The sequence below is a fragment of the Antennarius striatus genome, chromosome 13, assembly GCF_040054535.1.
Source record: "Antennarius striatus isolate MH-2024 chromosome 13, ASM4005453v1, whole genome shotgun sequence".
In the NCBI taxonomy this organism is placed as follows: Eukaryota; Metazoa; Chordata; class Actinopteri; order Lophiiformes; family Antennariidae; genus Antennarius; species Antennarius striatus.
The window spans coordinates 10,245,056-10,257,187 of NC_090788.1; the positions used below are offsets into that span (position 1 = coordinate 10,245,056).

Consider the following 12,132-nt stretch of genomic DNA (forward strand, 5'->3'; position numbering starts at 1 on the left):
TCCAAATGAAAAGGAAAGTAAAAACAGAGGTATGAGGTGGCAAAACCATGCACAGGAGATTGAGCCAATAGATCTGAGCCAATTAGAGAAGAGCTTTAACTGGAGCATAGCAGCTCACTACTGGGGAAAACGTCATCGTAAATTATACAATCAGTGCCTCTGGTGAAAATCCAAACACGGTTTGCACCCATAACCTTTGTAGTTAATAGCTATGGTCAATTACTGACCATGGTAAAAATAAATAATTATATAAAACCCAAAAACTTTACTGTAGTAATGGAGGCCCCTGAGTGATGTTTAAGTTAAGTTGGAGTCCTGAGACCACTGGCGCTAACTTAAAAAAAACCACTGGTATTGTTTTCTCATTTCAGAACTTTATGATGCTTGTTGATTTTGTTACACTTTACAATAACCATGATTTTCACATACAGTAGTCTGACCCCAGCTGCAATGTTATAAAATTGGCATCCCCACAACAAGCCTTTATGGTACGACTGTGTTGCGATGAAAAAAAAGGCACCTCTTCAAAACTGCCTCTGATGCAAATGGTATTTTAAATTGGTCAGAATAACGGTTAATAACAGTTAATAACACTTCGTTCTCACTGCCCGTCTCACTTCGGTCACCACAGTGGCAGCGTCCCAAAACTGTACTGCACAGTCACTTCCGGTCCAGAAGGGGTGTGGCCTCACAGTCGTCCTTTTTGCTTCCGTTATTACAGGCAGCGAAGAAGAACCGCTGCGCCGGAAGGACAAAGCTTGACAGAAGGACGGAGCTTTTCCCTGCCAGCGGCCGCAGTGAGGAGCTCGGAGAAAATGCTGGTGAAAATTTGTAATGTGCTGAGGGCTGGCGCTCAGAGAAATGTAAGTGCACAATGTTTCCACGAAAGGCAGTCTTATCTGAACACGTTAACCTTTGATCCTCTGATGTGCACTTTAAACAAGACTGTCAATGCTGTTCTGACCTTGTGAGGCCAAATGATAGCCGGTTTGGCTAACATAGCTGATGTATGCTTGGAATCTCACGTTACTCTTCATGACAGCTTCCGTGTTGTTGTTAGTCTGAGCACAGTCCTGCAACAAATATGGACGTGTTTAACTTAGTTACATTTTAATTTGTCATTATGGAGTCAGGGCTATGTTAGCAAAGCGGCTGCTACTTTATTAAAGTGAGCAGCACGTAGGCTAAGTATAAAACTAACTTGAGTTGATTTTGTCAGGTGCTGGATAAGACAACATTGAAAAGAAGACTTGTTTGTTATTTTTACTTATTTATTACGTTTATTTTTTTCGGACATGTTATTACAACAGACTTCACACCTTCATCAAATTTGCTACATCAACAGCATCTGAAAAAAAGGACTGAGGGTAGAAGCCATGAGGCTTGTGAAATTTTCCTCCCCCAGAGTTAACAAACACCTCTCTCATTGCAATATGTTGTCAACCAACTCAGACATTGAATGTTTTCAACCATTTATGCTACAGTTAGACTTTTCTGAAGGTGTGATTCTTGTTTCTTAAAAAAACCAAACAAAAACAGTTTAAAGAACTTGTGCAAATGTGGGAGATTTTGTGGATTTGCTGAGATACTCAAGTGAATGGTGGAATGAATAAATGGTTGTTGAATAAAATGTATGATTTATCAGAGTGATGCTGTTGTCTAATGCAGACATCAAATGACGATGATGATTACGGTAATTGTGAATGTTATGACCTTAATTTTCTATTATTAAAATTGTAGTACAGTATATGTAAAAGGGTTTATTTGAATGTTTTCTGTAACTACATATCTCCATTTGTAGGGAGCTGCAGCCCTTATGTCAGCACGTACATATGCTGACTTCACCAACCAGGCTACCTTTGAAATAAAGGTCAGTAAACACGAAGTTGTATTTTAATTAATCGATCATTACAGGTAAGTTTTTGAGTTCTTATGGTTATTTTCTTCTCTCCAGAAATGCGACCTCCACAATTTGGATGTGGGCCCAGGCACAGAGGTGGTTATGACTCGTGATGAGGGTCTGCAATACTATCGCATCATGCAGACCATTAGGCGCATGGAGTTGAAGGCCGATCAGCTGTATAAACAGAAGATCATCAGAGGATTTTGTCATTTGTACGATGGCCAGGTTGAGTGTGCTATAATTTTTATGAATCATACAACATGTGGGAAGCATTTAACTGAAGAGTGATATTTGATGAAGTGAGAGCAAAATGTATTGAAATTGGTGAAAGACAACCAGATACCATGTATAATCTAAACTGGTGGTTAGTAACCCTTTTGGACTTAGGCCATCAGTCTTCAGAGAAATTATTTCAAGTTATGTGTTGTCTCCTTTTAGGAAGCTTGCGCAGTTGGTATTGAAGCAGCAATTAATTTGTCAGACCACCTGATCACTGCTTACCGTGCCCATGCTTACACTTACACAAGAGGAGGGACTGTGAGGGAGATCATGGCTGAGCTCACTGGTGATTGAAACATTGTAATTTCTAATTGATTTTGATATTGAAGTTTTTTTTTCTATTTCTCTAACTTGAATGTTTTTACTTTCAATTCATAGGCAGAAAAGGAGGTATAGCAAAGGGCAAAGGAGGCTCTATGCACATGTATTCTAAAAACTTCTATGGAGGAAATGGAATTGTTGGAGCACAGGTACATCAGCAAAGTCACCTGTCAGTGTGATACAGTTATGATTAATTTTATGTTAATTATAAATAGAATCAAAGCCTTTTTTTTTATATTGTCTTCTGATATTGTAGAAATATTGTGAAACAAAAATTGACATTAGTCATAAACCTGCATATGTCTGTGTACTTGATGTATTCTATGAAGAGCCAACTAGACTTGTGTTCCTGCTAAAAATATAAAAGTCCAGTGGATCGACTCAACAGCTTTTGGATAAAAGTGAAAAAAAAGCGAATGTCTTCCTAATTTCTTTGGTTCTTAAATCTTGACGCCATTAAGGCACCGTCCATAATGATGGCATTGTGTTGGTGCCAAACAAATTTGAAAAGTGAGTATGGTGAAATGAAGAAACACAATGCATATAATTTTAGCAAACACTACTGAACTAGCAATTTATGGTGTCTTTGGATTCATTTAAAGCCGATTGACTTACGCTGTAGCAGTAATATTTTTCTGAATTCCATGATTTAAATTTTAAGGTATTGATGATGGACCCACTGGAAAATGCATCTATCAACAATAGATTATATATTGTCACACAACTTGTAACTTCCTTTAAATGATTGTTCTGTATTAATATAGATAGAATGTGATCTCAAACATCTCTGAATTCCCTTAAGGTTCCTCTCGGTGCTGGTGTGGCTCTTGCCTGCAAGTATAAGGACACCGATGAGTTGTGTGTCTGTCTCTACGGCGACGGTGCTGCAAACCAGGTATGTCTGGAAATGAATGTGGGGTTTAATCTCTAATTGTGTTACAGAGGGGAATCCATAGCAGCTTTGTTCATAAGAAGGGGACAAAATGTTCATGAAGGATCAACACCACTCATGGACCTTATTAACATTTTTTCATTTGTTTACTGATGATGTAGTTCCATAACGCATCTTTTGAAAGTGCTGTCTTCTCCCAAATTTGCCTTTGAATATTAAACTTTTGAGTAAAAAATTATAATAAACTTAAGTTACATCAGCCTTAATTTGTCTGAAAAGTTTGTAATAGAGCTTTTTCTGATCGTGTCTTCATCACAGCGTAACTTTTTTTTTTGCATTTCACAGGGTCAGATTTTTGAAACCTACAATATGGCAGCACTTTGGAAGCTGCCAGCCATCTTTGTCTGTGAGAACAACAGGTATGGTATGGGCACATCAGTGGAGCGAGCTGCAGCCAGCACAGACTACTACAAGAGGGGAGACTTCATTCCTGGTCTGCGGGTACTGTTCATACTCATGCAATCAGACATGCTTGTCCATTAAAACTGACTAGTTTTGTGTATATTATTGTGTTCTCTTGTTGGTCCAGTAATCTACTAACATTTGGGATATTATACATTTTAATGTGCCTAGGTGGATGGGATGGATGTTCTCTGTGTCCGGGAAGCCACCAAGTTTGCAGCTGATTACTGCAGATCTGGCAAAGTGAGTTGAATAATATTATTAAAAAATATATCAACAAATGTGATTTTATTATTTTCTCTACTGTTTCTTCATTAGGGTCCCATTCTTATGGAACTGATGACCTACCGCTATCATGGCCACAGTATGAGTGATCCTGGTGTCAGGTAATTTGTCAGTTGATAATTTTATTCCAATAGTTGCTGTGTCTGATCATTACATTTATTGTCTTTAAAGCAGTTTACCTTTTGTTCAGTAATGAAGTATTCAATTAATAACTGTGTATCTCCTCACTGTGATGCTATCCATGGCTTCTGATACTTTATCACAGGGGTCTTTGTATTCATTCCACTACAGAGGCCTTTCGGTACCCCGAATACATCCACTTACAATTTATTTTTTAAATTTTAAAGGTTTTAAAGGTCATTTTAAGTGTTTACTGAGAGCAGTGAATTGTTACTAGAATTCTGAATTTGTAGTTCTTGTATGTGATATCAGCCTTAAAGCATGTAGGTGCATCCCTACAACATCCTAGCAACACTGTCTTCCATTTCAGCTATCGAACACGTGAAGAGATCCAGGAGGTCCGCGGTAAGAGCGACCCCATCTCCCTGCTTAAGGACCGCATTCTTAGTAACAACATGGCCAGTGTGGAGGAGCTGAAGGTATTTGTTAAGAAAATAATCAAAAATTAAAACCACATATTTTACATTTAAAAAAAATTTTTTTTTATTGTTGTTTCTTTTCTGTTGGTGTTTGACTGATAAAAGCAGCATTCTGATGGTCATGAATGCAGCTAACTACCTTAATTAGATGTAAGAGCAAAGTAATGCTGATATAATTCATCTGAAGAAAAAAATAATACTTTATATATTAAACAAAAGTAATTTTAAAAATACACAACTTGAAGCTTAAAATAAAATTTTAGAAAAACTTCCATGTGTGAAAATTAAATGTTCAGGTATGTACCGTTACTAAAAGGTCAGTGTGCACAAGAGCTCACCAAGAAAGAAAAGTAAACAGCAATCTTGTCTTTCCACCTTGTTTGATATGTCCACTTCACACGGGTTCCACTGCATTATCTCAGTGATCAGCATTATTAACAATAATGCCAAACTTATTCTAATGATAATCTTTTAAAATTAAATTATAAAGGTCATTTTTTACAGTTGTTTTCTAGGTTGGCTGTGAACGTTAGATAGAAAATGACCATAATTGTCTTACCTGTGATGTGTCTGTAGGAGATTGACGTGGAGGTGAGGAAAGAAATAGAAGACGCCGCTCAGTTTGCCACCAATGATCCTGAACCTCAACTGGAAGAATTGTGCACCCACCTCTTTTACAACGACCCACCCCTGGAGGTGCGCGGTGTAAACCCCTGGTCCAAGCTCAAGTCTGTCAGTTAAAAATTTTCATCAGACTGCCCACCCTGCTATACCTTCACACACGCACACACACACACACACACACACACACACACACACACACACACACCACCACATTATGTACCATATGCTTGTGCCTCAAACTCGGAGCTTGAAGAATCAGCAAGTAAATTTATTCCAATCCTTTACTTTTTAAAGCAAAGTCAGTACTGAGACATTTCTCATGTCTGCAGACTCAGAATAGTTAGCCCTGATATATTTGACGATCTTCATTAAACTCCTGAAATGTTAAAAAAAAACAGTTTCCACAATACTTCCAGTGTCTGAAAAGTCCTCAGGTACATTTCTTTATTGTAACATGGCCAACGTCTCCTGAAGCTTTGTACCATACGTATTTTTAACTTTCATAAAACAATATTGACCTATTGGCCATGCTTCATTTTGAATATTCATTAGCCAAAATCACTAGCTTTGTTACTGAATTTACACTCTTGCCATGCATTGTGATCCATTTCAGATACAACTATTAAATAATATATAAAATTAGTATATTTTGCACAATGTGAAAATATTTGATTCTAAATTTGCTTGTTTGATTCTCTTCTCTGTTCATTTGAGGTGTAATAAAACTAACATTCAATCAGATGAAACTTATGAACTTGTAAAAAAGAGGACATTGTAATCAATATATTACACCTGATAAACTGTTCTGTTTGGAGTTAACTAGTGTTAGTTTTATTTTTTAATCAAATCCCTTATTACCACAACACCTGTTACCCTCAACATCCATCCATCGATTCATCCATTCTCTTCCACTAATCCGGGGTCGGGTCGCGGGGGCAGCAGCTTAAGCAGGGAAGCCCAGACTTCCCTCTCCCTAGCCACTTCGTCCAGCTCCTCCGGGAGAATCCCAAGGCGTTCCCAGGCCAGCCGGGAGACATAGTCTCTCCAGCGTGTCCTGGGTCGTCCCCGGGGCCGGTAGGACGTGCCCGGAACACCTCACCAGGGAGGCGTCCAGGAGGCATCCTGACCAGATGCCCGAGCCACCTCATCTGGCTCCTCTCGATGCGGAGGAGCAGCGGCTCGACTCTGAGTCCCTCCCGGATGACCGAACTTTTCACCCTATCTCTAAGGGAGAGCCTGGACACCCTGCGGAGGAAACTCATTTTGGCCGCTTGTATCCGGGATCTCGTTCTTTCGGTCACGACCCACAGCTCATGACCATAGGTGAGGGCAGGAACGTAGATCGACCGGTAAATCGAGAGCTTTGCCTTTCAGCTCAGCTCCTTCTTCACCACGACGGACCGATACAGAGTCCGCATCACTGCAGACGCTGCACCGATCCGCCTGTCGATCTCCCGTTCCATTGTACCCTCACTCGTGAACGAGACCCCGAGATACTTGAACTCCTCCACTTGGGGTAGGATCTCATCCCCAACCTGGAGAGGGCACTCCACCCTTTTCTGACTGAGGACCATGGTCTCAGATTTGGAGGTGCTGATTCTCATCCCAACCCAACCCTCAACATTAATAATTAAAAAAAAAAAAAAATTTCTGTATGGAAAAGCATGATGGGTGTTATGGGAAACATTTTTCATTCAGTTTGCCGACCCTGGCAGATCATTAAATGTTTAGAGGATGAAAGTTTCCCCAAATAGCCTAATGTGTCACACTCCAAGCCAAGTACTGTATGTAAGTCAGCGCATCCAAAGTTAGACGTTTATAGGCATGCTTATGAGATGCTTACAGATGCACAGGTGGTAGTATCACAAACATCAACTATTAATTTTTCAGTTTTTCCCTCTACACATGATCTACATGTTAAAACATTTATCCCAAGTATTTACAGTCAAAACAACCGAGCTGAAGCATTCATGTCAAATGCAATCAGAATATTGCAATTAGAATCAAATGCAATCAGAATATAATATGGATTTGTAAGCCAAGTGTTACTGTCGATGTTCAGCTGTAGACAAAAGTAGCCTCCGCTCACTGGGTGACATTTAATGACACCTATTAAGGGAGGCTTTTTGTTAATAACAGGATTTGTACTTCATTGTTACTCTATAATGGCAAATGATGGAAGGAAGTGCTCCATGGAAGGTTTGGTTTTATGTGTGCATAAATTGTAATAAAGGAATTTGAGGTACTGTATTGTGTACTCTTCTATGTATGTATGCTCAGCTGCTGGGTGGAATGTCCAAAAGTTTGTATTTGATCTTCAGTGAACAGTAGTCAAAACAATGAATCTTTTCTGTAAAATAGTTAATGGATAATAAATGTAATAGCTGGTACATCATGTCTTTTGGGATTAATAAAGTATATATCTCTGAATATACTGTGTATATATATATATATATGTGTACCTATCTCTCTTTAACTCATCTTTACTTTGATAGTCACCTTTTCACTCCACCTCGTTGAACACTATGAAGTACAGCAGAAAGAAACTACTCCGAATCAGAACGCATGATGTAAAGTCCAACTCCGGTTGGAGTTTTAATGATAACATTCCACTGGAAATGGCACGACCCACAAGCAACCTTTGGTTCACCATCCCCGGGACCAAGCAAGGGAGGGGGCAGGGCTGGTGAGCTGGCGTCCACGCCCGGCTACTCTTCGTACTCAATGAATTCTTCCTTGGAACACGTACATTTCACAGGACCTTAAATGTTGTACCAACACCAATGCCCTTGTGTAAAAACCACATCTGTGCCAATACTGCCTAAGGTCACTGAGAAGGGTGAACATGTCCTTGGACCTGCTGCTGTCATATAGGTGTTCTGTGGAACCAATATCCTGGTGGGATTCAGGGGCAGCTTTCAACTAACAAGAAGGCTCTGGAAAGGTTCAGGAAGTCAGCACAGAGCATCAAGGGAGTACAGCTGTCCTCTGTCAGATATCTACAAAACCAGACGTCTGCGCAGGGCCACAAGCATCACCGGTGACCGTTCACACCTGGCTATATGCTGTTCTCTGAAACGTTTCCAGTTATGTCCTCTGTGCAATGTGTTTCCTGCGACTGTTGCTATTGAGCTCTCTGGTGCACATCACATTCTCACATTATTGTTGGCTCGTAAATATATATTTTACTCGTTTCTTGTACCTGTGTTCTGTTTGCTATACAGTACTTGTTCTTTTTTTTGCACTTGGGTTTAGCATCTGTGGGGTTTAAGGATTTTGAACGACACAACACAATCATTTGGTTAGTCGCGAGTGCTATCTCCAACACACTGAGGATAAATGCAGAAAGTTAAGGTTTAACTCATTTCAACTATAATAGACACAATGAAGAAGTGCTATGTGCTTTGTTTGGGCTCTCAGGCCAGATGTATTATGTTCTGATGTTATTGGAAGAGCTAATCAGAAAATGGCACATTTTTAGCTGATATTCCAAACATTGATCTATTTTCTATTTTGTCATGATTATCAACGAATGCCATCAATTTGTCTTACTGTTAACATTCTTTACAGAAAATGAAATAACAATTCAGGCCTTCAGGTAATATGCAGATAAACCATGAATAAAATAAAGAGGCTAAAAGCAGCAAACCTACTTAAAGTAAAAGTCTTTTTGTGTTTCTTTTGCAGGGAGCTGCTGTGCTGCACATTCATATGCTGATTTCACACCTAGGGCAACCTTTGACATAGAGGTGGAGCACACTTGTTTGGTTAAATTCATCAGAAATAAAAATGTACAGTGCACACTGTAAATGATTGTTATTTCCCTTCTGTTAAAAATGTGATGTCCACAAGTTGTAAGCCACTCAGATATTTTTGACTGGTAGCAATAGCTTGATGAACAATCACACCATACAGACAATTGGGTATTTAGAACTGAAGGGGCTAAATTCTGTTTAATTATAGCTGCTTGTACGAATCCAGAGATTGACCATATCTTTCTGTATTGTTTACAGTGTGTTGCGACCCAGCTAGAGGACTGGGGGAAATAACCAGATTTTAAAAGGGGGAACATAAAACATGTATTCAAATTCTCGCTCTAAAACAAGTGTTTAACTAAGATATGTCATTCTCTAAAAACTAAGGATCGAGGCCAATGGGCGCTGTACAAAGATAACTAAGGTGCAACAAAGGACTCACAAACTTTCAAAACTTCACTAAAATATTCAATAGGAACACAAAACTCTACCAGTTCTTAACAAAAGGGTAGACACCAATTCAAAATACACAAGGTCACAAAGTCACAAGTTCGACGGCTGGAAGTCGTGCAGCGTGTACCACAGTCAGACAGTCGCCCCGATGAATGGCTTGCAGAGTGTTTTAAACTGTCCATGCCAGGTAACGAGGCGGGGCTTGGGCCAGTCAGGAAGACGGCACACCAATCAGGAGATGGGGATGATGGACGGGCGTGGCCAGAGTCCCAGAGACATCACACCTGGCACTGACGAGGGAGGGCGGAGCATCCTGGAGCATTGCGGTGCCAGCACCTAAGGCAGGGGCGCAGAGGGATATACAATATAAACAATAGCCATGAGCTGCGGCCGTAACACAGTGCTATACCAATGATGAGCTTGATGAAATGCTGAATACTGAAGATTAAGTGGTTCCTCGCTATATCACGTTTCTCCTTTTGTAGCCTTGTAGTTTTGCAGATTTTTTGGCGCAATTTTTCATGCTTTTTTTTTTTGGCAGTGCATTGTGTCTGCATCCTGATTAGCACATCGTGTTCTGAGTCCTCTGCGTTTAAACAAGAGAGAAAAGTGTGAAAATGTTCATGTCTGTCTGAAAAAAGTGTATAAAATGTACAGTGAGGTGTTTTACAGCCTAAAAGCGTCTATAATAATTGTTTAAAAATGAAGCCAATTACTTCATGGATTTTGCATATTCGGGGTTATCTTTAGAATGGAACATGAGTTTAATGAGGGACCAGTTTAACAAGTTTTGCCCTGGGTATTGGTATCCATTCAAAGTGTCCAGAGGCTGGATGCATCGCAGTCTGAACTGCGTACTTTAAAGGCGGCACGAACTGGTTCAGCCAGAAAAGTGTAATATATGTGAGGTCTTTGAACGAGACAACACTATCGTTTGGATTGTTGTCATCATGCTGGGTGCTTCTTTCAACACGCTGAGGACAAATGCTCAGAGAATAGTAAGATTTAAGTCATTCCGACTATAATAGATGCAGCTGAAAAAAAGACCTTTGTGCTTTGTTTGGACTCTCAGGCCAGATGTATTATGTTCTGTGGTTACTGGAAGAATAACTTTCTATATTTAAAGAAAGATAGAGGGTTACTTTATTAGTCCCTTTGATGACTAGCGTCGTGTGTGTGTTGTGTCTGTAATGATTTCCGAAAAGTCAATGCTGCGATTGATTTCCCGGTATCACAGTCCAAGAGAGCTTTGCGGCGCTTTTTTGGTAGTGTGATTATTATCGTGGTTTTTTGCAGAAACTTTTCCGATGTGGTGGCTCCTCTCACAGATCTGGTGAGCCTATTTTTTAAAAAAAATTTTGTTTGGAATTATACATTATAGGGGAATGTTTAATTCTTAGATGTGGGGTTGTGACGACTAGTGTCGTGTGGGTGTTGTTTGTTCCCTTGCTCTGTATCCTCATTGTCTTCTTCTTTTCCCCTCAGGGGTTGACACAGCGAATCAATTGCCTCCATCTAACCCTGTCTTCTCCATCCTCTTCTCTCACACAAATTACAGTACCTTTCACTGCATCCATAAACCTCCTATTTGGCCTCTTGCCTGGCAGTTCAAAACTCAGCATCCTTCTACCAATATATTCACTATCTCTCCTCTGAACATGTCCGAACCATCTCAGTCTGGCCTCTCTGACTTAATCTCCAAAACCTCTAAAATGTACTGTCCCTCTGATGTACTCGTTCCTGATCCTATCCTTCCTGGTCACTTCCAGAGAGAACCTCAGCATCTTCATCTCTGCTACCTCCAGCTCTGTCTCCTGTCTTTTCCTCATTGACACTGTCTCTAGACCAAACAACATCGCTGGTCTCACCACAGTTTTGTACACCTTTCCTTTCATTTTACCTGAAACTCTTCTATCACAAATCACACCTGACCCTTTTCTCCATCCGTTCCATCCTGCCTGCGCTTCTTCACCTCTTTTCAATATTCTTCATTGTTCTGGACTTTTGACCCTAAGTACTTAAAATCCTCCACCTTCTTGATCTCTTCTCCCTGTAACCTCATTATTCCACTTGGGTCCCTCTCATTCACATACGTACTCTGTCTTACTGTGGCTAACCTTCATTCCTCTCCTTTCCAGGACAAACCTCCACCTCTCTAGCTACTCCTCCACCTGTTCCCTGCTCTCACTACAGATCACAATGCAAGCAGCGGTCCTCATCCTCTCCATCTACCAACAAGCCACATGCTATTTTGTGTGAACTGTTTAGTCTCATTTGTGCAGTAGGGTTGGACACCAATTTGTTTCATTCTTTTCTCCTGTTTATTTAATTAGGAAGGTCAGATCCTGTCATTTGTTTTCTGTTAGATTAGCTTATTATTTTGCAGATAGGGTCGTTTGGTTTGTTATTTTGGCATTAGTCCAACCTGAAGTTAATTCAACATATTATTTGATATATATATAGCTATTGTAAATAAAACCCTGATTTTCATTATATACTTCAGCTATTCGTGTGGTGACTCCGTGGGACTTGGGGAAGATGGGGCCTGTTCGTGTTATG

The 12,132-nt window shown here is 40.0% G+C and overlaps 1 protein-coding gene across 1 annotated transcript; it reads left to right on the plus strand.

Moving 5' to 3' along the window:
• The first annotated feature begins 733 nt into the window (after positions 1–733).
• Positions 734–7,755, plus strand: LOC137606359 (pyruvate dehydrogenase E1 component subunit alpha, mitochondrial-like). Its single transcript, XM_068331595.1, has 11 exons — positions 734–863; positions 1,802–1,870; positions 1,955–2,128; positions 2,342–2,468; positions 2,561–2,652; positions 3,306–3,398; positions 3,741–3,896; positions 4,029–4,100; positions 4,176–4,243; positions 4,633–4,741; positions 5,318–7,755. Exons 1-11 carry the CDS (start codon positions 816–818, stop codon positions 5,480–5,482), a joined length of 1,173 nt encoding a protein of 390 aa, XP_068187696.1. The 5' UTR covers positions 734–815; the 3' UTR covers positions 5,483–7,755.
• Positions 7,756–12,132: the final 4,377 nt, after the last annotated feature.